The sequence below is a fragment of the Aspergillus brasiliensis genome (assembly GCF_001889945.1).
Source record: "Aspergillus brasiliensis CBS 101740 unplaced genomic scaffold ASPBRscaffold_4, whole genome shotgun sequence".
Taxonomy (NCBI): domain Eukaryota; kingdom Fungi; phylum Ascomycota; class Eurotiomycetes; order Eurotiales; family Aspergillaceae; genus Aspergillus; species Aspergillus brasiliensis.
In genome coordinates this window covers 144,574-169,614 of record NW_027137445.1, presented here as the reverse complement: position 1 = coordinate 169,614, position 25,041 = coordinate 144,574, and the positions used below count along the sequence as shown (strand labels likewise).

General features: G+C 49.0%; 9 protein-coding genes across 9 annotated transcripts; 6 read left to right on the top strand and 3 right to left on the bottom strand.

Annotated features, from left to right (window-relative positions):
• Positions 1 to 51: 51 nt before the first annotated feature.
• Positions 52 to 937, top strand: ASPBRDRAFT_53356 (HAD family hydrolase; the record flags this gene model as incomplete). The annotated part of the gene is made up of 4 exons (XM_067627059.1): positions 52 to 148; positions 199 to 220; positions 270 to 379; positions 435 to 937. The coding sequence occupies 4 exons, from the start codon at positions 52 to 54 to the stop codon at positions 935 to 937; spliced, it is 732 nt and encodes a 243-aa protein (XP_067480374.1).
• On the bottom strand, positions 858 to 3,183 carry ASPBRDRAFT_173468 (translation initiation factor eIF2B subunit gamma). The gene is made up of 2 exons (XM_067619750.1): positions 2,754 to 3,183; positions 858 to 2,665 (listed from the first exon to the last, which is right to left on the bottom strand). Exons 1-2 carry the CDS (start codon positions 2,932 to 2,934, stop codon positions 1,263 to 1,265), a joined length of 1,584 nt encoding a protein of 527 aa, XP_067480373.1. The 5' UTR covers positions 2,935 to 3,183; the 3' UTR covers positions 858 to 1,262.
• Positions 3,184 to 3,576: 393 nt separating this feature from the next.
• Positions 3,577 to 6,734, bottom strand: ASPBRDRAFT_173463 (glycoside hydrolase family 71 protein; the record flags this gene model as incomplete). Its single annotated transcript, XM_067619749.1, has 3 exons — positions 3,577 to 5,211; positions 5,308 to 6,600; positions 6,651 to 6,734. The coding sequence occupies 3 exons, from the start codon at positions 6,732 to 6,734 to the stop codon at positions 3,625 to 3,627; spliced, it is 2,964 nt and encodes a 987-aa protein (XP_067480372.1). The 3' UTR covers positions 3,577 to 3,624.
• An 808-nt stretch (positions 6,735 to 7,542) lies between these two features.
• ASPBRDRAFT_63924 (uncharacterized protein) lies at positions 7,543 to 8,373 on the top strand (the record flags this gene model as incomplete). The annotated part of the gene is made up of 1 exon (XM_067628439.1): positions 7,543 to 8,373. One exon carries the CDS (start codon positions 7,543 to 7,545, stop codon positions 8,371 to 8,373), a length of 831 nt encoding a protein of 276 aa, XP_067480371.1.
• Positions 8,374 to 9,460: 1,087 nt separating this feature from the next.
• ASPBRDRAFT_53352 (DUF4246 domain-containing protein) lies at positions 9,461 to 13,232 on the top strand (the record flags this gene model as incomplete). The annotated part of the gene is made up of 4 exons (XM_067627058.1): positions 9,461 to 9,823; positions 9,992 to 9,996; positions 10,627 to 12,654; positions 13,211 to 13,232. 4 exons carry the CDS (start codon positions 9,461 to 9,463, stop codon positions 13,230 to 13,232), a joined length of 2,418 nt encoding a protein of 805 aa, XP_067480370.1.
• A 1,281-nt stretch (positions 13,233 to 14,513) lies between these two features.
• Positions 14,514 to 16,517, top strand: ASPBRDRAFT_53351 (MDR family MFS transporter; the record flags this gene model as incomplete). Its single annotated transcript, XM_067627057.1, has 6 exons — positions 14,514 to 14,744; positions 14,807 to 15,134; positions 15,189 to 15,260; positions 15,310 to 15,816; positions 15,874 to 16,034; positions 16,113 to 16,517. The coding sequence occupies 6 exons, from the start codon at positions 14,514 to 14,516 to the stop codon at positions 16,515 to 16,517; spliced, it is 1,704 nt and encodes a 567-aa protein (XP_067480369.1).
• A 347-nt stretch (positions 16,518 to 16,864) lies between these two features.
• On the bottom strand, positions 16,865 to 17,786 carry ASPBRDRAFT_53350 (uncharacterized protein; the record flags this gene model as incomplete). The annotated part of the gene is made up of 2 exons (XM_067627056.1): positions 16,865 to 17,562; positions 17,624 to 17,786. 2 exons carry the CDS (start codon positions 17,784 to 17,786, stop codon positions 16,865 to 16,867), a joined length of 861 nt encoding a protein of 286 aa, XP_067480368.1.
• A 3,431-nt stretch (positions 17,787 to 21,217) lies between these two features.
• On the top strand, positions 21,218 to 21,678 carry ASPBRDRAFT_121319 (GFA family protein; the record flags this gene model as incomplete). The annotated part of the gene is made up of 2 exons (XM_067617417.1): positions 21,218 to 21,289; positions 21,334 to 21,678. 2 exons carry the CDS (start codon positions 21,218 to 21,220, stop codon positions 21,676 to 21,678), a joined length of 417 nt encoding a protein of 138 aa, XP_067480367.1.
• A 622-nt stretch (positions 21,679 to 22,300) lies between these two features.
• On the top strand, positions 22,301 to 24,236 carry ASPBRDRAFT_194082 (uncharacterized protein; the record flags this gene model as incomplete). The annotated part of the gene is made up of 2 exons (XM_067620710.1): positions 22,301 to 22,539; positions 23,492 to 24,236. 2 exons carry the CDS (start codon positions 22,301 to 22,303, stop codon positions 24,234 to 24,236), a joined length of 984 nt encoding a protein of 327 aa, XP_067480366.1.
• Between the last annotated feature and the right edge of the window lie 805 nt (positions 24,237 to 25,041).

The following is a 25,041-nucleotide window of genomic DNA, read 5'->3' as shown; positions in this document are numbered from 1 at the left end:
ACAAAGTAATTGAAACCCCCATAGCAGTGACAACCATCCCAGATAAGCAAAATGACAGGTGAAACGCAAGTATCCAGTGAAGCCACATCCCACGTCTTTGCAGGATTCCTGCTCGACTTTGACGGCACTATCATAGATTCCACAGAGGGTACACCATCCACCCGTATATATTTCGCGAAAAGAAGCTAACATGAGTAGCAATTGTCGAGAACTGGAAAAGGTACACCATCAGCTTACCGACGAAACAACCACATACTAACCCCCACCAGAATAGCCACAGACTTAGGTATCGACCACGAAGAAATCCTCCGCACCTCGCATGGGCGACGAAGCATCGACGTCTTACAACAATTAGATCCTACAAAGGCGAATTGGGAATGTACGTATCCCTCTTCCTTAATCTAAAACCAACTATCGACTGACCCCTATTATAGATGTCAGCAAAATGGAATCCCAAATCCCCAACCTCAGCCGTTCCCCCGCCGTCGAGATCCCCGGCGCACGGAACCTCCTCGAAACATTAACCAAACTCCACATTCCCCACGCGATCGTCACATCCGGCACCAACGCTTTATTAACTGGCTGGTTAAACATCTTACAACTCCCTCAACCGCAGCATGTCACTGTCGCGGAGGATGTCACTTTGGGAAAGCCGGATCCGGAGGGATATCGCAAGGGGAAAGACAAGATTCTGGCTGAGAGGAAGCATATTGATGCTGGTGATGATAGGAGTACAGATGTCTTGGTGGTGGAGGATGCTCCGGCTGGGATTCGGGCGGGAAAAGCAGCCGGCTGTAAGGTTTTGGCGGTTGCGACGACTCATTCGGTGGAGCAGTTGAAGAAGGCTGGGGCGGATTGGGTGGTGAGGGATTTGAGGTTCGTTGGGGTGGAGAGGTGTGATGGGGGATTTAGGGTTGGGTTTTCGGGGTTGTTGTAATTGTTCGGGTGATTCTTACAGCATACTGTTCGATTAGAAATGTTCAACTTGCTTATAGAAATAGAATAGACACGAGAACATGAGGAACTGGCTATATTAAGTGATTGGAAGTGAGCCACTGATAATTTGTATAAACAGTTTAACCTATCGGCAGTCCACCCAAGCTAGTTACAAGTAGACTACGCATATAAGGCTGCATTTATGGGGAATTTTGAGAAGCACCGTTCACTAGTGACGTCATTTCAAATCTTTCGTCTATATCATCAGGACATAAGCAGGGGTATGTGAACTATGTGTTTTTGACCAGTCACGAAACTCATCAGCCTCAATCAAATCCCTCTGTATCCATTTCCTCATCTCGTTCATCATCCAGACCTTCGAATACCATGAACTTCTCGTTTTTAGCATCCGTTTCCTCTGGAACGACGTTGGCATCCTGGACTTCACAGTCCTTCAGGACGGATTCACGGCCGATCCTAGCTCGTCGACCAATGATACAGCCCGTTAGTTGAGCTCGGGACTCAACTACCGCACCGTCCATCACCACGCAGCGGGTGAGTCGCGCACCACTGGAAATATGGCAGTTAGGTCCAATGACACTCTCCTTGATGACACATGTTGGCTCCACGGTGACATTCTCAGCAAGCAAACAGTCACTCTTCGTAACCGTGCAGCGTTGGGCCACGCCTTCGGGATGGGCCACCTTCTGGCTGTGCGCAAAAGGCGATGCTGCCTGACGACCAACTTCCTCAATTGACTCCAACTTGGCCAGCCGAAGTGATGTTGACAGAAGGATAGCGGAACTGTCAACTCGTCGAACAAATGGCGTCGACCCTGGTTGGACATACGCAAGGATTTGAGGATGTTCCGCAGACTGTGAAGCGGGACCGCCGACCTTTGTAGAGCTTATGCTATTGAGGTCGATCTCATCCTCCACCACATCGCCGTCGTGACTTTTGTTGTCGTGCTGACTTTGATCATGGAAGATCTTGTCCATCCCCAACTTCTCCCCGAGACCTTTTTGCCACCCTGCCTTGGCCCAATAGCCGATCAGATCCTCACTAACCGACTCCAGCTTCTCCTGGTGACGAGCTAGTTCCTTCACCCAGTAAGGAAACACATAGAGATGCGCATCGCGGTAACTGGTCAACATCTTAACCTGTGCATACTTCTGGACCAAAGCATGGCGCACAAGAAAGCCCTTCTCTTGTTCCATCCGCTCCTTCACAGTATCCATCGGCATCGACATGAGTAATTTCGACAGGCCAAACCGTAGGGCTGATGGCCCGTCAACGAGATGCGATACTACTGGAGCTTCATCCTGCCCAAGAGGCGCGACAGCCACAAAGTCGGTGGCTTCCCCTTTTACGCTCTCCTCCCGACCCCGTGTCTGATAATATACGGCAAGCCCGCCGCGACGGCCCCCTTGCTCCCCACCCGGTCCATCAGGGTTCCCTCCCAGCGCGCCCTGCGTGACTAACCACGCCTCTAGTATCGATTCTCCTGGGATGTCACAGATCAGGTCGCACGGGAGAAGGAGGAAATCTGTCTTGATGCATTCTTGGACCTCTGGAAGACGGAGCAGCTCGGCGGTTCCCATGGTCATTTCGAGGTCTTTCGGAGCGATGACGGATACGGAGGGTGCGGGAAGTGATGTGAGATGCGGGTTTTGTTTGAGAGCGGCTTGAAGAGGAGCGAGGGAGGAGGGGGGTGTGATTAATGTGATATCTAGATGACACGAGATACGAGGTTAGTCGTTAGGAAGATATTCGAGAGAAGTGGTCGGGGACGGGTTAAGTCCCCCACCAGAACGTACCTGTAATTCCGGACCGCTTGCAAAAGTCGATGGGATAGAACACCATAGGCCTGTTTGCGATAGGAATGAGACTCTTCGGATACTCCTCCGGGTTGGATGTGAAAGTGTTAAGAGACACGCCGGGACCGCATAGGATGAGGGCCTGGAAGCCCGTCGCGGGCACCGGAACTGACGACGGCATGGTCCTTGAGATTAATAAACCCCGAGGGTGCCGATTATGTATAATGCGTCTTTCAAACTGATCAGTCGAGCACTCGGTTGACCCCGCAACAGAGTGAGATGTGGGGTTGTGAAGCACTGAGGGAGCTGCAGGCTGAATAAGCTCCCGATACTTGCGTCAAGTGCTAGATAACACACAGTGCACTGATATGACGCGCTGGGACGAGGCACTGAGGCTATTTTTGTTGGTAATGCTGAATGTGGTTTGTCGCGAACCAACTGATGCCGTGAATGGGAGCGGAGTCCGGAGGCAATCACGTGCTGATAGCGGAATGAGTCAGGATCGGAAGGGCCCGACTTTAGTTTGGGTGGATCTCGTGCACGGATCAGGCACTGTTGTTCTTATTAGCTTCAATCTTGATTCTTGGTTACGACGATAGATTCCTTGATCGCTCTTAGAGTCCTCTACTGAGACTGCTCCCCACGGAGTCTGACTACAGTATTTGGGGACATCTCTCAAATGAAGCACGCAAACAGATCGTTATATGTATAAGTGTGCCGGATATGGTTCATGACTTTGCTTCTTGTATCGGACCGTTGAATAGTCAATATCCTGGTCTCATGATAGATATTTGACTACTACTAACACATGCGTAGGAAAAAAAAAAAAAAAAAAAAAAAGAGGAAAGACCTATTATCCCAGTCAAACACATCAGTAGCACACTGATCTCACATCGGAAAGGTCATCGCTCCACGACTTCCAGTCCGATCCCAGGCTGCTGATTTCATCATCGGTCAACCCTCGACGCGCATTGGCAGCTTCTTCGAACTCCTCCGGCGTCCGATCACCACCCATCAGGGCAATCTCAAATATATCCAGGATGGCCGAATCCGGGTCAGTGGCTACGCCGTAGATGGTACTACCCAATGCGCCTGCATCTCCAATGAGCGACATCATATCGGCCAATTGTTCCAAGCTGTCTGAAATCAGCCTGATCTCGCCGAGAAAGGGGACAACCATCAATACGCCGAAGATGATTTCCTCAATCATGGCCTTCTTTTCCTCTTCTGAGGCTGAATCAGCGACTTCAACCACCACGCCCATGTTTGCTACCGCTTGAGCCAGCGTGAAGACGACGGTCGAGATTGTGAGGAGCACATCGTTCATGCTCCCTGCATAGGCCCCAGTGGCCGACAGAATCTGGGTCAAAATGATGGTTTCGGTCAAGTTCTGGATTCCTGGTAGTGCATCCTCGATGATCGTCTGTGGATTGGACACAGTGATGGTGTCCGCTGGTAGTGGGTAGCCCTTCAATACACCCTCGTCGGGCTGGCATGTCTTGCCCGAACCTACAGCGCAGCTCGATCCAACATCCTTGTCTCCAAATTGGACCCAGTCCTTTTGGATTCCGGTAGTTGCTGTGAGATTGTTCCAAAAGGCCGTGGCGTTGATAACATCGTAGTAGATTTCGTAATCGTTGTACAGTTGCTCCACATCAAATGGACAGGTGGTGGTGGAGGTGTTCACGCCACCCTGGGCAAATGTACAGGTGAAAAAGGAATTTCCAGCACCTCCAGGGCTCATGTATGCCTCCAACACTCCCGGAACCTCCTCACTGATATATTTCTGGTATTCGGTAAACTTGCCACTATAGCTTGAGACGATGTCCGTGTAGTTAGTCATCGTGTCGTTGAGCATGGCGGCAAGGACGCCAAGAGCATAATAGTTCACGCAATAGTCTTCTATGGAGCTTGAAGAAGACTGTAGACTCGAGAAGCTGTCGAAAGTCAGGGTGTAATTGCAGGTTTCGACGTCCTCGGTACAATCCGAATCAGGATCATCATCTGTGCAGACTAAGTCACTACCGTCGCCACCAACGTCTTCCGAACAGACGGGCGATGGACAGTAGCCTCGCTCACAGGCAAATTCACATAGCCCACTGTCAGTGTAGGTATCCATGGTGAAGCCATATACGCTAGCGTTTGCAGTAGGCGGCACGTTCAACGGACCGGTTGCCGTACAAGTGCAGTTATGGATGGGACAGAAACCATAATTGCAGCCATAGCTACACAGACCTGCCAGGTCATCGGTTCCTTCGCCAGATGTACAAGTGTCGGGGGTGAACGGCGACACAGTAGATGTAGCCAGAGGCACCTTGGTAGTGGTGCAGGCGGACGAAGGGCAGTACCCGTAGTTGCAGGAGAAGGCACAGAGACCCGTGTAGTCCTCCGTCATCCCAGCGGCAGGATAGCCGATCACTCCCAGACTTTCAGGCAGTTTGGCCTGGGGGCCTATTTCCTGGCACAGACAGGCCCCGACAGGGCAATACCCAAGCTGACAAGCAAAGGAACAGAGGCCATCAAAGTTACCCACGCCCCAGCCGCGGATGCACACCTGGTCTGCAAGGGAGTAGGTGGGAGTCGCTGAGATGGTGGTTGCCGCCATGGCGCTGCCTACCCACGCGTTCCAGTTCTCAATTTCGGTTGATGCACCACAGCCCGTGACAATCTCCTGGCCGGTGAAGCTTGCGATTGTAGAACCGTCCCGAGTGATAGCTACCTCGACGCTTCCTGCCTGCACTGAGAATTCCACGCTACCATGGTAGATACCAGCCCCGCCACTGGGGGTACTATTCCACGTCGCCCCCAGGTCCGTACCGCCGACGGTCACTGAAATATCTGCCGCAGAAGCTAGCAGAGCAGAGAAGAATATCCGGTCCTGAGGGATCTCATATGGCCAGTATTCCAGTTGCAGTTGGCTCACGGTGTTGCCGGTAGTTCCGCCATCTGACGTACAGCTTCCGCGTACATTCAATCGGTACCACGCCTGAACACCTTCTTGTGTGATTGTCGATATGTTATTTTTGTAAGTATCAGCGAGCCAAGGTAGAAACACTCGCCAACCGTCATGTGGCATGTTCAGGGCATAGTTATACGGGGCCTGACCCGTTCCAAAAGCTGTATAGGCTGCATCAGCGAGCGAGGAGTCAGCATCCGGAGTAGGGCCGATATAGTGGGACTCGCCGAAGTCGTTCCAGGAGATGATTTCGATGAACTCAGGGGCGAGGTACATGGCCTGGACCCAGCGGTCATACCAAAGATCATCACCCCGCCACAGCCAGTTCTTATCGTATCCGGGCATATTGGTGAAGAACCAGGGGGATACCGGCATCATGTATGGTTTCCCGTCTAAGAAGTCGATATAAGAGGCGTCCACATAGGTATTCATATCATTTGGTCCGTATGGCCACGCTGCCCAACTGAATAGGCCATCGGCCACCCCACCTCCAAGAGTCACGGCAACATCAGCCCCCACGGAGGACCAATCGGGAAGGAAAAAGCACCCAGTCTGGTTCTTGATATCAACCCAGTCATCTGCATTATCAGGGCCTTCAAATGTAGAGACAAATGGCTTCTCATCATATCGCCAGTATGCTTTAGCAGACATCCAAGTATCTAGCATGTCCAGGACGTCGTCCTTTGCCCACGCCCCATTTCCTGCGTAGTCAAACGAGAAGAACAAGGAGAATCCGGTGTTAACGGCAGCCGAGAAAGCATTTTCTAGAGACTCTGTATTGGTGGCGTCTCCTACGGCGATATTCATTGCAAATGCGTCAATGTTCGCGTCCAAGGCAAGAAGCATCTCATTTTGCCAATCATCCACCGTGTAGCCGAGGGTATTAGAGACCTTGTTGGCGATGTCAGCACAATGTCATTATAGCATACCATGGGACATACCATGAAATGGGCAAAGACTGCCCGTGAATGAACCTCAAGTGACAAAAGCACAAGACACAAGACGGCTGGGAGAATGGGCAGCATTATGGAAGGTATGCCCCTGTAGAGCTCACCGGGGCAAAGATCAAAGTAAAACAAATGAGAAAGGGGAACGATGCCCACTCGGAAGTCCAAAGCCAATGGAACAGAAACAATAAATGAATGAATATGATATGCAACGAATGAAGAGGTGTTAATGAAGTGAGCGTACGTTATAGTGAGCGAGCGACTGTGCGGATACTTGGGCTGAGCAAGAGCATATGGGCACTTACTTATAGACGGACAAGGGCTATCATCTGTGTTCTGGTCGGGGGGAATTGGAATGGGCATCCCATCTTCCCTACTAGCCTTTCGTTAGTAGCTAGCGTATACTAGTTGAACTTCTGTCATATCTACATGAGGCATTAATTTGGAACGACATTTTGTCGGCGCAGAACTAGTCCAATGCCAATAGTCCTACAAGCGTTTGCTAATTAATCTAGATACTCTTATCTATGGCACCCACGCTAGCATTCATCCACTAAAAACGAAATTGGTTTCCACCATCTTTGCGTTATTCGGTTTAATTGCGTTTATTGAGGTTACATTGACTAGTAGTGGCCGGCGTTATAGTTCGGTAAGACGCTATATTGAACGATAAGGCCTTTCACCCTCCGATTGATGAGGCGCAAATGACATTCTTGTTCAGGGAAAGGCCTTGGTGGAAGATACATAAAGATAGTAGAAGCTCCGTGGTGTCCTTATTATCATGCTGGTTCAGGTCCTTCCTTGAATTACAACCTACACGTTCTTTACAATACTCTCTTTTTCGGACACGACTTCCGATATTCTTTTTTTTTATTATCTGCCCACAATGAAGCCGGTCCTGCTTATCTTCATGCTGGTTCTTTCCATTGACCTTGCGTATTGTTCGAGATATAGCGGTCCTTATGAAGCTATTTTCTTCTACTATGCCTACCAAATTGATGCCGCAGCTGCAGCGAGAGCGGCCGAAGACGGAGTATCCTACACGGCCACGATTGGCGGTAAATGTATTGGTGATGATTGTACTTTGGAGGCCTTCATAAAACAGATTATGGACCCATATTATGCCGAAGATCTCACACCCACTGCAATTGGAGCCACTAGAAGCCCCGACGTTTATGCAACAGCAGAGGAGATCGATGCATATTGGAACTACAATGGGAATAACTTGCAGACCGACGAGATTATCAAAGATGCGCCAAATGTTTTCGCGAATGTGGTTGATAAGGTCGTGGCTAAAATACAAGAGGCTCGAGCAGTTGTACCCTCTGCAGATCTGGTGGACAAGGCAGCAGTGGCCTTAAAATGGGCACAGGCTGTGCGGCTCAGTGAGATGGTTGTGAGGAATGGACAACTTCAAGGACACAAAGCGCAGGCCTTTGCAGAAGATTATCCAGACATCAGCCTGCAGAGCACGCAAAGGGAGCTGGATGTGGACACAACTGTCTCACCATCAATTAAGATTCCTTATACCGATCTTGACTATGCCGGCATGGCATTGGTGTCAGCGAACGGGGACGGGCCAACAGCGGTCCACAAGTACCTGGGATTTCTGACCTGGGCGCAAAGGACACCTCGCGAAAAGATTTACAGAACCCATCAAAATATCGTCAATATGTATCAGCGCTTGATACCATCGCTCGAGGCAGGCTGTTCTTGAATTCCAATCTCGGGAACCGCGCATTTACTTACTCTCACTCTCTCTCGGCTTGTTGTATTTTCTTACCTTCAATTCTCTTCTATTATCACAGCACACTACTATCATTGTACCTGTTCATTATTACCAGAAACAATAGGCTTTAGTTCCCCGTTCCAAGTTTCACGTATGTCGCTTTAAGTCGTATAGCATGCCAGGATGCGATAACAGCTTGCTGACGGGGGCGATGTGACTTTCGGGCCTTTCGTCCGCGAAAAGCAGCTCATACAGGGGTTCGCTTGGCTGATAACGTCTCCAAATCTGAATCTGCTTGAGTAGTTGGTTAGTTCTTAGACGCGAGCATAGCATCCAGAAGGTAATTCGACCAAGGTGTGTGTGTTGAAATACGGAACGGTCCAGCCGCTGCTAGTGCTAAAAAGATAATGGATCAAAGCCCAAAATCAGAGGGCATGGAAGTAGCGGAAGTAGCGATATCCATTGCCACGGGTTATCTTCGGCAAAAAGAATGTCACAAACTTGAGCAACTTGATTCATGAGGGTGGACAAGCGATGAGGAGGCTAGTGCGTCGGTACCCCGAAAGCTGATAGCTATAGGAGCACAAAATGATTGGTAGATCAAAAAGAAGACCCTGAGGGCAGCAGTCTTATCTCCGACTCAGGGTCTAGCTGTTCAAGCGGATGTGGTAGGGTGGCCCACTTTTGCTCCTTATAGACACGGAGGCTCTGCCTAAAAAGGAACTTGTGAGGCGCGGACTAAATGTCCTACTATACCGATTATGTACATCGTGCCAGACCAGTTTTAGAGGAGCACAGGCGTCATACCGGATAAAGTCAGCCACTGCACTCTGATATATTACCTTTGAAATTGAAGCCAATTTACGAAGATAGTGCCTAACTGACTATATTCCCTCGTGAGTCCGTGCTAGAAATCCTAGGGTGACTGCAATGTCCGTATGTGCGTGTCGGAAGATGGACCTTGTGGTAGTCGAGATGATATAAAGAAGTCGGGTGAATGAGTAACTCTCTCTCTCAACCAACCCACTTTAGTTATTTCCTATCTCACAGAATGTTCCTACCCCAGTATACCTTCATGACCCTGTTTGCTCTGGCTGCAACGAGCGCTGCAAGCACCTCTTGCATGGATGATATCTCTCACGATACCATTGCGTTCTTTAGTGGTGCCGCTCTGACGTTTGGCTCCAACTATACCGATGCATCGGACTGCGGCCTCAGATGCGCGACCATTCCAGCCTGTCAAGCCTGGCTCTTTACCAATGGTGGTCAATGTGAACTTTTCCGCCAGTCTCCGGTAGCTACAGCAGCCAACCCAAATTTCACCTACGGTGTCTGCAAGCAGGCGAATACCTCTACCCATGATGCGTGGAATTCATTCGTGCCTTCGTCTTCCCATCCAGTTCAGTCTCCAACGACAGCCCCATCTGCTACTCGCATGGTAAGTAATCTCCTGGCAGCAAATCAGTGCTCAAGCATCCCTCCTTTCGAAAGCCCCTCACTACTTTATAATACGTTACATGCGCTTCGCTGAAGCTGACTGAAAACCCTCCAACTATTTTCAGAGCCCAAGTGGCCCTGCTATCAAGCGACACCTGGATGCTCATAGACATGGTAGCCATCATATGCACGGCGGACATTAGTTGTGGCGACATTCGTATCATTGGTACTTTGGAGTGATGGAGATGAGCGACGGACTAGTATTTGCAAAATCGTCCATGTTATGCATCCAGCTAGCCTTTGTGTTGATATCTACCCTGTATCTTTTTAAATTGCTTGATAATTTCCGTTTGTTAGTCAGATATGACAGCTCAAATTGCCACCTGTGTTTATTTATGATAAGTATCTTCCGACAACTTCGGAGATAACAGTAACCGACCTTATCTATAGCGGCACTCCCAGTGTTCCTTTTTCTTATAGGCTCCACCGAAAGTAAGTAGATGCTAGAGAGACTAGGACGTGTACCAATATCCCAATAGTAGTCCAATTTAGCGCGTGCTCCAACAACCGCCGTCTGTGCACCGCCGGCCCAAACAGGGCTTCCGTAAAGTGCTCCGAGACATCATCCCAGCGGCGCACCGCTAAAATACCTGGCCATGCCGCCGGTCGCCTCCGCCGCCGACTAAACTATTGAAACGCTAGCCTACGGCGCCTTTCTACATCCACCATCAGCACCCAGCATCGGGCACAGTTTGGGACAACCCTAGACAGCGAAATGAATCCTCCCTTGCACTTTGATAACAGTGGATCGGGTCCACTTCGAGTTCCGGGCTTCAACGGGATACCCCTGGATTATGAGTTCGATATCGGCCAGCGCTTCACGCACGGGGCACGGGAGAATACCAAAAGGCAACCATTCAGGCTGACCGCACCCGAGTTGCATATGTTGCGTCTCATGGAGCGCATCACGGATATTGAAAACTGGCACCAAGGCGTCTTCGATGAGGATACTCTCTCCGAATGGCATGCACAGGCAACCTCCTGCGCAAATCACGATTCTGATATGGATCAGGATGTTGACATGGACCTGATAACTACGAGAGCATGGCTCTGGTGTGTTGCGGAGTTGCAAGATAAGGCAAGAGCATTCCGTGATACTGGCCACGTTCTGGTCCTAAATTCGGACTCTGGCATATGTAAAGCCGATCGAGGCGTGACAGATGTCCTGATGCATCAACTTCAGGACGCGCTCAGTCAACTGCCGAAGTGTAGCACTCATGATTTGGTGGACCCGTCACTCCACATGCTTATCTATGGTCGAACAGCCGTCCTCAGTCATGGTGGTCGTGTCTCTCTCAAAGACACTTGTGATATGTATCCTTCCTCCGACCGGAGACACATGGCACCGATACACGAGCAACCCCGACGTAAAAGGAGCGACTTCAGCCATCGTAGCGACGACTTAAAAGATCAACAAGTCTCCTCTTGCTATCAATGGCTACCTTGCGAGGTTGAGTTCGCCGAGTCTTCGGGAACGGCAGTACGGATAACGTCGTATATTAACAATCTCCACCCAGAAAATTTCCAAGCATACGCTTCCATTGAAAAACTGATTTCTCTGGCTATACGACCTTGGAATGACGTTCTAGTGAAAGGGTTTCGAGGTCGCACGCCGCGGCGCATCTACACATATGGTGTATCGGATAGTAAAAAGCCCCCGTTCGGGGAATACCCGCCGAAGGACCTACTCCCAGTGGTGTGGGATCAACAAATTACTCGACGCGCCTGGACGGCCGAGGAATGGGAGAGCCATTGTGACAAAGTGAAAGAGTATCTCCAGTTACCGGATGTTGATCCAAAATATCGCGTTTTTCCGCCAGAGCCCGATGATCCACCCGAGGCTCAAGACCTTCTTGGTTTGATGACACCAGAAATGTGGGCATCTCCCGAAAGTGTCAAGAGGATAGTAGAAGCAAAGTGGAGACGACTTCATCGGTTCTCGTTCCCTGAGCCAGGTATCTCCTATACGTATGAGGACTGGAAAATGGGAAAGACTGCGAATCCAATCTTGGGTCCGTGGGAGTCTGAAATTCGGTATGAAATGCCTCAAGATCATGAATACTATTCGGTGTCACTGGAAGATCAATTTCGGCAGCAGGGCCTACAGGTAATTGTACGGGTGTTCAGCATTGACCTGACGGCGAATGAGCCCCATTATCCGGGGGATCAAGAATTCCATGTGGATGGAATGCTCAACGAACATATTGTCGCCACTGCCCACTTCTGCTATAGCTCAGAGAATATCACCGAATCCCGCATATCATACCAACAGAATGATCAACTACGACTATATGGGCATCAACCAGATCCCTTGTGCATCTACAAGCTGTACGGGATGCCTCCTTGCCCAGCAGTGGGCGAGGAGCCGAAGGCTCTCAATCTTCAAACGCTAGGGTCGGTCGCGGTCACTCACGGTCGACTTCTCGCTTGGTCGAATACTTTGCGATATAAGAAGCATCCCTTCTCTCTTCTTGACCCGAGTCGCCCAGGGCATCAACGGTGCGTCGTCTTGTGGTTGGTCGATCCTCACTATCGGATTTGCTCGACTCGAAATGTACCTCCTCAGCAGCATGACTGGTGGCGCAATGCTGTGCTATCGAATTCGACCCTGTTATCGACCCTTCCCAAAGAACTAGTGGATATGGTAATGAAGGAGACAGGATCCTGGCCAATGCCTCTTTCTGAAGCCTTGGAGTACAAGGAAAGGTCGGACGAAGAGAGGAAGAAGGCACATCAGGCCCAGATGTCGGGATTTAACAACTATCAGTTCTGGTATGATTTCGAATACTGCTTAGTGTCAATGTACGGGTGAATCCAAAGGTTCTATTATTCACCTTCATTTGTGGCGAGGTAATTATTTCTGAAATAACAAGCGTCTGCTTTCCCTCTATTGGATACAAAGAACATATTGTCTAATATTTCAGCAAGCTTCTTGTCTCACAATTAACAGAGGACCAACCATCATCTTGCGATATTGTTGGTAATATATCATCATGTAGTTGTGTAATCAACCCCAACTTTTCACTCACAATACTTGTGTAGTACATATTCTTAGCCAGATGAATATTGAACTGTATAATGGTCTAGAATGTATCAAAACAATGAGTACTCCCTTCTTCAGAGCTAGTCACCGTATAGAGCATACTTGAATTCACTACTACTAATAGTAAGCGATCGAAGCTTTTATATTCATTAAAGGCAAAACTCTGCCACCTTCAGTTACTGAGTTACCAACAGAGTGCCAATGGCCGGGCCGCGGAATTATGTATATCAAAGCCGGCAGGCATGATTGATAAGATAAGGGCCCAACCGTAAGCTCCGTGTAAAGTTTTATGCACTCTACAGCATGAGCTCGAAAGTCAAGTAATTCCCCTTTGTACTTGCCTCATTTAGTGGGTTTATTGTGCTTCATTGGCTTCTTCTGGGCCATCGGTCGCCATAATGACCGGCGTTTGTGAAAGCCGCTCCCGAGCCTCCCCCTGTAGCCTGAGTCATACAATTCCATCATAGAAAAAAGGTCAACTTACCAGTGAGTCATGTGGTTAATGTTTCAGATACTGGCAATATCCAAAGGTAAGAATTATAGCACTAAGGTCGAGATCTGATGGATCCATGAAGTAATACAGGCATCAATAAGCCGCCGACCAATTTTCCGATTCCGTCCCGCGGACATTTAAGCTCTATCGGAATTCGGGGAGATAGACCCCGGCCTCGATTTGTTCTAGTTGATTCCACACGTACTCCATGGCACTGTGGGTGGAGCAATGAAGAATTGCAATACGAGAAAAAGTGGCCTCAGCAGTGCCATGAGACAAAACAGAATGTCGTAAGTGTTTGGGGCCATTCACTTCACCGGGCATATTTGCGGCAAACGTCAGGCCATGTGTCATGTCGGCACGTGGTTCTTCACCGCATCAGCCGCACGTCTACGTACACGCGACGTGATTGTTTTGTGTCTTTCTGAGATAATTTAGACGAGGGGCCATTATGCCTACCACTCCGGCAGAGAGAGCCTCGTGTGGGTTCGGGATCCATCAAGATTGAATTTTTAGTGATGGATCGTCATTGACTCATCGGTTTCAGAGTGGGGGAATTCCCGCTCGGAACCCGATCCTAAAATTTCAGGGTTGCTTTGCTTTGCTTTGCTTTGCTTTTATCTCCGTTGCCAAGGGCCGTGGGTTCAGGGTTGGCCCACTGCGAACAGACACTAACTCAGACCACAAGCACAAGCTCTCTTTCTTTGCAGCATTTTGTACGCTGTACGATGAACGGAGTCCATTCTCCGCTTAGGCAATCAGGTCTGGCGAATAGGGGAAACTAATGGCCCCCACACGCTGCCAGTCATGCTGTGAAAATGGCTGTGAACTTAGCTCTTAGAGTTAGGGCTGCCAACCAAACGGGGGCGGCTCGCCTTTTCCCGTGGTCCACGTCCCAATAGAAGCTTCTGCTAAGGCACCGCGGAGGCCGTAAGCACCGACTCGCCGTGTCGTCTCCATCACTAGTGTCTTAAGTCCGAATCCTAACCTCGAAAAGTCCGAAGGGTCTACACGGTATTTATCTTCTTGGGTAGCTGCTACCCATCGCTGAAGATGCTCTCTTTTCAGAAACATTGAACTCAACCGTCCTACACCATGGACAGTGCAAAGCATAGTGAATCGACGTTACAGGAGCAGTCAGTCGCCATGGACGACAAGAGCGTACGAGAAGATGTACACAGCCCACCGGCAGATGCGCCAGTTCCAAAAGCCGATGAAAAGCCCGACGAGCCCAAGTGGCTCACAGGCCTCCCTCTTCTGAGTGTCATGACGGCAGTCACGCTGGTGGTGTTTTTGATGTTATTGGACGTCTCGATTGTGTCTACGGTAAGTCTACTGCTGAGAATAATCGACGCGACTTTTTGGGGTAGGCAGTACTGACTGCTCAGGCTATTCCGCATATCACCAACCAATTTCATTCCCTCGATGATGTCGCCTGGTACGGCAGCGCATACACCATTGCGAGCGCATCGCTACAGCCTCTCACCGGCAAGTTCTACGGCAATTTCATTCAGAAATGGACCTTTCTCGGCTTCTTCTTCGTCTTCGAACTGGGATCTCTCATCTGCGGTGTCGCTACCTCATCTAAGATGCTCATTGTTGGACGAGCGGTAGCAGGCATGGGGTCTTCGGGCATGGTCAACGGCGCGCTTAATATCCTGGCCAGTATATTACCGATGCACAAACGACCGATGTTCATGGGAATCATGATGGGATGTGAGTACACTGTTGCCAGCTACAGTGAAGGTATAAATATTGACAGTATACTAGTTTCTCAGCTAGGACTAGTATGTGGTCCGCTGATCGGCGGCGCATTCACCACATATTCTACATGGCGATGGTGTAAGTGTTTCATCGCCTTTCTGTTTGGCGCTATTCTAACCAACAGCAGGCTTCTACATTAATCTTCCGATTGGTGCCCTGGTCGGGGTCCTTCTCATCTTCACCAACATCCCGGAACAACATGCCAAACCAAGAGCTGCAGAAGTCTTCCGGTCGGTGATCCTCAAGAAATTCGACCTCTTCGGATTCGTCCTCTTCGCACCAGCTGCTATTGAGCTCCTGTTGGCCCTGCAATGGGGCGGAAGCCGGTACGCGTGGAATAGCTCGACCATCATCGGCCTGTTTTGCGGGTCAGCCGCGACTTTCATTGTTTTCGGTTTCTGGGAACGGCGCATGGGCATCGATGCCATGATCCCGGGACAGTTGGTGAAACAGCGAATTGTCTGGAGCAGTTGCATGACCATGGCGATGATGTTCGGAATGACCATGGTCATGGCGTATTACCTGCCCATTTACTTCCAGTCCGTGCGCGACGAATCCGCCCTCATGAGTGGTGTCGACTTGCTACCGAATATTCTATGCCAGCTGGTCATGGCAGTGCTCTCCGGTGTCCTTAGTAAGTGAAACACATCTATGCACCGTCTGATACTCCAAATCACTAACACCCCCCCAGCCGGAAGACTAGGATACTACCTCCCCTGGGCCATCTTCGGCTCCGTCATGACTGCCATCGGCACGGGTCTCCTGTCCTTGCTCTCACCCACTACCTCCACACGAGACTGGGCCGGATTCCAAGCCATAGTTGGACTTGGCCGTGGTGCTGCCACGCAAGTAGTACGTTCATCCCTTTCTAGTCCCGCCTTACATTATATTCCCATCCCACCAAAGTCACCAAACTAATAAAAATCTCAGCCCATGGTCGCCATCCAAAACGCCGTAACCCCTGCTCAAATATCCCCCGCAATGGCCATCCTCACGTTCAGCCAAACCTTCGGCGGCTCCATCTTCCTCGCCGTCGCCGAGGTCCTCCTCACCGCAGGCCTGAGGAAGAAAATCCCCGAATACGCACCGAACGTCAACCCGGAGACTGTTATCGCCGCGGGCGCTACTGGATTCCGCGACGTCGTTCCCGCCAAGGATCTTGCCTCGGTACTGGTTGCGTATTCCAAGGCGATTGATGAGGTTTTCTACCTATGTGCGGCGCTTTGTGTGGTTCAGTTCTTCTTTGTGTGGGGCATGGGGTGGAAGAATGTGAAGAAGGGGAAGCAAGAGCAGGACAAGAAGAAGGCGGCTGGGGAGGGTAAGGAGCAGGTTTGATGATCGAATAATGGGTTTTTAGTGGGTTGGGGTGCATTGCATGGTTTTGCGTTAAAAGATTATAGAGTTATGACTGGCTTAGTTAGCGACTGGTTCGTTTAATGGTAATGATCTCTTCTCATGATTGGCATATTATATGCACAAATTTGGATGAACCACACTTCCCATTGCTAAACATATCGAGTCTCTGTATTGAGAGGACGAGCTCACCCTTGTCTTCTGGGAGTACATGGAGAACGTCTGCTGAATTGATGAAGTCTTTCCACATCTTCATCTAGCAACTAAGTTAAGTAAATCTTGTGATAGGTCTAGTATACACAGCGGGTTATCCAGTGATGAAGTGCAAATTACCAAGCCGTATGACCACCATCAACAACCACAGCACTACCCGTCATGAAGCTCGACGCATCGCTCATAAGCAACAAAGTAATGCCCCTAAACTCCTCCGGCCTCGCCAGCCTCTTCATCATATTCTCCGACGTCCACAGCTCCCGCGTCTCCGGATCCTTGTCCATAACCATCTTCGCCATTGGCGTCTCAATATGCCCGGGACAAAGACAATTCACACGGATCCCACCCGTGCCATCCTCCTTAACCTCAGACCATTCCATGGCCAAACTCCGCGTCAGCTGGATAACCGCCGCCTTGGACGAGTTATAAATTGCAGACTCCATACCCTTGTTGGCAATAATACCGCTCATACTTGCCACTAGGAGAATCGAGCCGTGGCACTTTAGATCTAGCATGGCTTTCGCTGCTGAAACGGCACTGCGAAAGACCCCCGTGTAGTTAATGTGGATCACGTCGTCAACATTCCCAGGCGTGTGATCGATCGCGCTAGCGACATGGTTTACTCCCGCGGCTGCGACGAGGCCGTCTAGACGGTTGTTTTGTGCGGCAATGTCGGCCATCACGGCTTCGGTGTTGGCGTCGTCCGTCACGTCCATGCGGCGGTAGTGTAATGAGCCTCCAAAATCTGGGTTTGCTCGTTTCTCTGCGGCGTGGAATTCATCGTCAGGCTCGGGAAGTCTGTCGAGACAGTATACTGTAAAGTCCCCATATTAGTTCATATTGCTCTAGTAGACATCCAACAAGAGGCATCTCACCTCGTCCGCCAGCTTCGACCAATGCCTCGGCCATTGACAACCCCAATCCCCTTGCACCACCCGTCACCGCAAAGACTTTCCCTGCAAGTGAGAACTCCCGGAATCGTTCATGGGATTTCTCACTACTTGGTAGCCTTTCCTTCACGTGTGCCTGTCCGGCCATAGACCGGGTGATGTTCGATATTGCGCCGCGACATAAGGGTCTCGTACCCTGAGATTTCACACTTGAGACACCAAACGCAGAAATGTAAGGACGGACGCACAACAGATGTGCTCTGAATTGTTGCGAAAGCATCTTGGGTCTGTTACTTCTGAGGTGATGGCCCTCCCTCTTTAAATATGATATATTAGATATCCCCACACAGTAATAGATAGTAGATATATTCTCTCCTAGACGATTCAGACAATTTCATATCGAGAGACTTTCTTGATATGAAATGATGTGTAGTCTACTGAGCAGGACAAGCGTGGTGTTTTGAAGCTCGTGCGCCAAGGATGTACATATGTCAAGCTTCCGTCATCAGCGACGCAAGGGCTGGGCAGCTGACACTTCCAGGAAATAAGACATCATTTTGCTGTTGAATTGCTGTAGTAGTATAGATGGTTAAGTTGATGATCTCAACGATATATTTAGTTCGGTGAGCTTAGTTGGTTAGAGGCACCGCTGTTATACCCCCTCCTGCAAGATACTTAAGTAGCCGCATGTACGATCGATCCACGGTAGATCTAAGCCCTCCCCTTAGATGTCGGACACTCGTTCCGTGGTCACATCTGCGATTACTTAGTAATTATCCTACTGACATTCGCGATAGTAAGTCTATAAGCCCTTGCTTTATTGTCTATATCTCCATAGTTCAGTAAAAGTTATATAATACAGAAATAGTAACTAGTGCGATCAGCACTCAACCACAGTCGGTTCCATTCAGCAACTCAAAAACACTTAGCAATCCAATATTTCACGTTTTGATAATTATTTCACCTCCCCTCACTTGTTACCTTGTTCTATTCTGCGTCCTGTTCGTCTCATCAAAGAAACAAACGCCTCATTACATCATCGCATGCTGCCAAGGGAGACACCAAACTTTAACTTTAGGTTCCTGGTTGGCAACACTACTGCGTCATACCGCATACCAAGAAGTATGTGTAAGCTAGCAAAGAGGTGTAACGGACTCGAAAGACAGTATTTCTAAAACAACTGTGTGTTAAGAGAGTGGAGGTCTCTGCAAATGCGTTCAGATCGCGGTGTCTGATTCTCACGTGACGAAGCGCTCCTTGGATGAGATGCTACACAGTAAGCATGAGATATTTCCTAGTTGAGGTTGGAAAGCAAGCATAGGACAGCTGATAAAGTTAAACACCTCAGCCTCGGACTGCCCAACTTGCAGCATAACCTTTGAGTAAGTGCAGTTACATACACGTGATGGTATCCAATTTCCATTTCCAGGCCTCATGTGCAACTATGAATGAGCAAACCTAGTATATTCCCGTACTGGTAGCCGTCCTACGCTTTTGCTGATGATTGTTCAAGTACTGAGTCGAGCAAACGAGCAATCGGGCGAACTGATAACTGAAAAGCCACCAACAAGAAAATATTGAGATGGAAGCGATGAGGACTGGGACACGAGATCAGTAGAGGTCAAGTATAGTATATATTGTCTGACACAAAAAAGTACATTAAGCATCGTGGAAAGGTACTCTCTATCCATTTGAGCAATTACAAGGGTTGATCGCTGATACCGCGACTGTAAAAAAGAAGCAATTTCACCATTCCATGATGGAGGGTTAGCTTCAGAGGACCTGAGTTTCCCGTTGAAGCGGCTGTTACATGTACCCCCTTGGCAAGCCGATACTAAAGTAGACACACAGAAAAGCTTTCAAGTGATTTGTCTGCGCTTTGTTATGAAAGGCACATCTTTGTTTAATTTATGACATCGGATGTCAAGACATTAATCAGGTAGGCTAAAACAATTATCTCTCTGTTAGCTGCTGGTCTAGCTCGGCTGTTATGGTCCACCATTGAAGTAAATATTATGAGCCCCCAAGAACACTCCTTTGGAAGGGGATGAGCGAGGTCTCCATACTGATTGACTCAGTCTGACTTTATCGACCTGTCAGTCCGGGAACGCTTTATTTGGTTGCAGCAAGAGACTATATTCCCATTTTCACCGATGTACAAGGTTGCTTGTTTTGCTCTTCTTTGTTTCCACCACCTCAGCAATTCCCAATCGGTCTCTGAGACATTCCTCGTAGGTTATCTTGGCATAAGAAAGGCTTGTGATCGGCTTGGTAAGCTCCCATAAACCTTGAGCTGCGGCTGAAGACTTTCCCAGAACGTCCTGCGCCCCTTCTTCCCTTTCTGCAGCCAACTCCTTTTCTCCATCTTCAGGACTACCTTTGCGAACAATCTTCACCTTGGTCCTTGTCACCTTCTCATAAATGGCCGCCATCTCACGCAGCGTAAGTTTGCCGGAACGGTATCGGAAGAGATACCGCCATTACCTTCCTGGGCACCTTTATCCCTGCATAGAATTTCAACAGTGTATACAGCAGCATCATCCATCGTAGTCCAGAGAATCTTTCTACCATATCCTCCGCCCCAGAGATCACATCTAGCCTGTCTGTTCTCGTCGGGGACGCACCGTCCATTGTGCGAATCGGGTATTGATCAAGATACAAAGGTCTGATCGTGCTGGTCATCGCCGCGTGGTCCACAAACGCAAGAATGTAGTGATAAAGCGCAAGATCGCCGTAAGAGATATTTGTCCAGTCCTGGGTCCAAGACGCAGCAATAAAAAGCTTGACTTTCGCAGCCTCGGCTGCGGATTAGACGAAGACCACCCTTGAGGTAGTGCTCAGGGTCGGTCGTGTAAACGCACGCAATCGCATCAACTCTTTTGACAGCTGTCAACCCCTCTGACAGCTGTATGTAGCGCAGAGATGTCATTATACGATGAACTCTTTACAAAGGATTCAAGCGATTCAAAAATTCGTGGTCGCAGCTTTCCGGGGCTCCGGCCTAATCCCTGGACAGACATCCCGCGAGCCAACGCCTCCCCGGCGAGGCGTTGACCGAATTCCCCTGTGATACCGGTGATGAGAAGGAGCATCTCGTGATTAAAGAGTCCGACGGATTCAACTTCTCAATATCAGGTGACTCTGCAGCATAAGGGTAAGTGCTGAAAGCATGTGAAATAGATAAAGCAAAAGGAAGGATAATACGGGTGGCATTGAAGCGTATGTTGAGTTAAAGTGGAAGGCAAACGCCTTCATATACTTAATCACCGGTACACTCGTATTCGTGACTGGACATAGGCTTGAAAGATATTGGCTACGGATGTAGGTTGGTGGATGCTGTCGGGTGCTTTGAGGAACCATGTAACGAACTCGGAAAGCTAGCCTAAATTGACAACAAAGTGACGAGTGCCCAGGACCAGCAAAGTGGACGGCACCTCCACGCTCCCCCAGTATTAAAACAATATTATAGTAACGAGGTCTTATAAATAGCGGTCTGAACCGAGATCAATCCTCATTCAACACTTCATATTGTCAGGTTCAGAAGTCTCGATTTCAGATTACACTTGAGGTACTTTCAAGATGACTACGACCACCGGAAGCTGCCTATGCAACGCATGTACCTATTCCTACACTGGCGAGCCTACGCTTAAAGTGCGTCCATCTTCTCCACCCAGAGTCGCTAGCTAATTCTTTAGGCTATATGTCACTGCATGTCCTGTCACAAAGTCTCCGGCAGTAGTAACACACTCAACTATACTGTGCCGGAAAAGGCATTCAGCGTTACGAAAGGAAGCCCAAAGTCGTTCTCGACGACCCACGAGTCTGGGATGACACTTACAGTATTCTTCTGTCCCAATTGCGGAAGTACGCTGTGGAAGGAGGCTACGGGCGAAAATTTCAAGGGGCTGAAAGTGGTGCAGGCGGGCACGTTGGCCGACGCCTCGAAATTGAATGAGGGGGTCGATGTAGAGTTTTATACTTCAACAAGGGCTCCTTGGCTTATGCCGCAGAAAGACGTTGCGCAGCGGACTGAATTCTAGGCGAGCGGAGTCTAGCTATGGAGGTCAGTCGCTTGAACGTGATTTTGACAGCCATTGGAGGCAAGGTAGCAAGATTCAAATTCATGCTTTCTGGATTGCTTTAGCCGCCAGGTTCCTTCAAAAGTGAGTTAGCTATCGAGGTGGAAGCTATTAGGGAATACGTTTTCAGTCCGTTCATGTTGATATATTTTCCAGTCCAAAACACTCTCACAATGCAAATCTTTAGTTGATTTCCGGGGCTATAATACGAGGTTTCGATATGTATCAAGTCCTTCTTTCCGACCTGATTGGTCAAGCATACATCCCAGCCTGTGCATTTTATGTGTCGCAAGCACTATATCCCCGTACCACCTCCAAGATGAACACAAGCTGCATACATGCACCCAAGTTGAGTTTAACTAGAAGATTAGGCTGGAAATGCGCCTGTGCAAATTTTAACAGAAGAGAGAACCTGGATTTTGACTCCTCCGCAGCTTCAGGTTCTTCCACGGTCCGAAACTTGAGATGGCTCACTAGGATTCAAATCGCGTGAAACACCACAGCTGGAATGGTGGATCAAATCCGCTGTCGCCGAGTCAAATTTTGCCAGCCAGTCACTCGACTTGTATCAATGCGCGACAATATGAAGCGATGGTATGGATCGAATATGAACGTCGATGTTCGTGAAGGTATAGATTTTCGCAAAGCTCGACGTCCTCCGCGAGGCTTTCTAGCCGGAGTCTTAAGGAGTTTAATGCTTCTACATTTTCTCAATTTTCAATATTGTGCGATTGAAGTAACTTGGCCACCTCGTGCACACAAACTTCAATACTTCAACGCAACCGGCTCGTACAAGGACCGCATGGCAAAGTCTCTCGTCAAGTAGGCAGAAAGAAGGGGGAAGTCCCAAGCTAGGAATGACGGTTGTGGAAGCAAGTGGCGGTAGCACCGGTTCATCCTTTGCGCTTGTCTGTGTAGTCAAGGTCTATATGTGCATTATTATATCCTCAAATGCTCCCGCAATGGAGAGGCTTCGCACCATAAGTGCTTTCGACGCCCAGGGAGACATAATACACAGTCCGTCTGGCAGTCATCGATAGTGCTTCTATCTCCTCCCGTCGTGTATGATACGAGGACCTTCTACCGATAGACTACTGATCACTCAAAGATCAGTCTACTTTGAGAATGCAGGCTACCTTTGTCCCCTCTTACGATTCTACAGTGTTGAGTGGTTCATTCCTAACTTAGTAAATAGTCTTCTGCCCTGACAAGTATCCTATCACACACACCGTGCACCAAGCGACCCGCTATTAGACAGGGGATGTAAATCTCCGGTGTCGACCTACGTACGGATCACCCACAGCTCAAGTACTCGTTACCCTCACTGACTGACCTAGACGACATGATCATTGACGTCGCCACTTGGATACGATGATATCAGACTCTTCTAAGCTATGCGAGTTGCAGATCGTGATCCTGACACCAGTGACTTTGTTTATAGCGGTATGTTACACCAGATCTATGTGGCACTAACCTACGTGTCACCGTCACATCACATCTGCGTGCCAATATCCTGTTTCCATCGGAGTTTCGATGCTGCAAACAAACCCTTAGACTATTGTTACCCCTTGGTCCTATAGGACGTCATTCGGCTCTCTTACGCATGTAGTAAAATTTGACGGGCTATCATTACTCTGCAATCAAGTATAAATACCTCTCTACACACCCAAGAGACTTTCCATAGATCATAAGAGACTCAGCAAATTGAAGTGGCTCTACCTTTTACCATTGCCTCGATTACCCTTGTTGCCTCGCAATCTCATGGCGGTCCCAGTTATGACGACCTCGATAACTTTGACTCTCAGCAGCCGCTTGCTGGTGCCGATTATAACGGCGGGTTTGAACCCCCTGACAGCGACAAGTATGGCAGCAGCTCCTCATGCGTTAACGACCTGATCGCGTGCATGGCCAAGCGTGCCACAGCCCGTCATGAGAAGGAATCGCTAAATACCACACTTACCAAATGCGAATCCGACCGGTCTACACTTTCCTCGCGCCTCTCCACCTGTCGTGCGGATAAAAAGGCCCTCGCTAGCACTGTCACCACCTGTCAGACCGACGTAGACGACCTCCAATCGGAGGTCGACGGTTGCCTGGACGATAAGCAGTTCCTCATCGATGACAACACAGACCTCCAATCCCAAGTCGAAATCTTCACGAATCCCTCCCGATACGCTAAAGTCCTGGCGTACTACCGCCAAGATGCAATCAATAGGTGCAAGGCTCTTGACCAGACGATAATGACTGTCTCGGGGGTCAACTTCAAGCTCTACTGCAACCGTGATGCGCAAAACACGCCGAGTTGGTCCTCAAAGTGGAGGGCTGTTTCTGCCTTATCGCTGGAAAGTTGCTTAGGGGGATGCGTGAAGGAGAAGACCTGCTGGCAAATTGGGTTTGATATGAGGGAGTCGCAAGCCGGGTACGCGAACCGGTGTGACGTGATGCAGAATAAGCAGGATCCACCGTTGGGTATTCGGAAGGAGAATCCGGAGATTCGTATCGCGGCTGTGAGGCTTTAAAGCTTCTGGTGAGACAGCTCTTCTTCAACGTCTGTGCCGATGATGCAAGTCACTCTGTCCATGATGGTTGTGTTGTTTAAAGTGGAATCTCAATACCCGAAACCCTTTTGCTTGGTATGTAATGGAAAATGGAAGACGGAAGCGAAGACAGAAGAAAAGGATTTACAGAACACCTGAATACCTATTACGACATATAGAACCAGCATAATTTTATATTCTATAAGATTTCCTTTCTGGCAAACTTCTAGAACTTTTAGTAAATGTATAAACCTCATAACATATTGATGATTTAGCAATATCCAGGCTCTGTCAACATATATGTAATTCCATAATATATTTTAATTAGCCAAGTTTCTTCACAGCCTGTAGTGTCTCTCTTCTTCGTTGTTTGAAATGAATAAACAAACTTCGTGTGATCATCCGTTATAGTAGTAGTCTCTAGGCCCTCCCATTGGCCAAAGAAGTTTCTGGTATCTATGGCTAGTAAATTTTGGATGATTAGGAATGGTGCCCATCTAATTACTACAGCAATGCAGTTAGAAAAGTAGCATGAATCAAGTAGCACGGGTATAGCTGTGGGTTTCCTCACTGTTCTTCACAATCAAGCCTTCTACAATTTCTTGGCCGTGGGGAGTAGTTCGATCAAGGCCAAATCTAGACCAAAATGTGGGTCATCGGATAATGATTCGTCGGCACAGCCACCAGGCTGGCGCGGCCCTCAAGGTTACCAGGAAGCTTCATCGACACACATTCCAATTCAAACCAACATCATGTTTGAATCATTAACACTCACACAGTATTATCC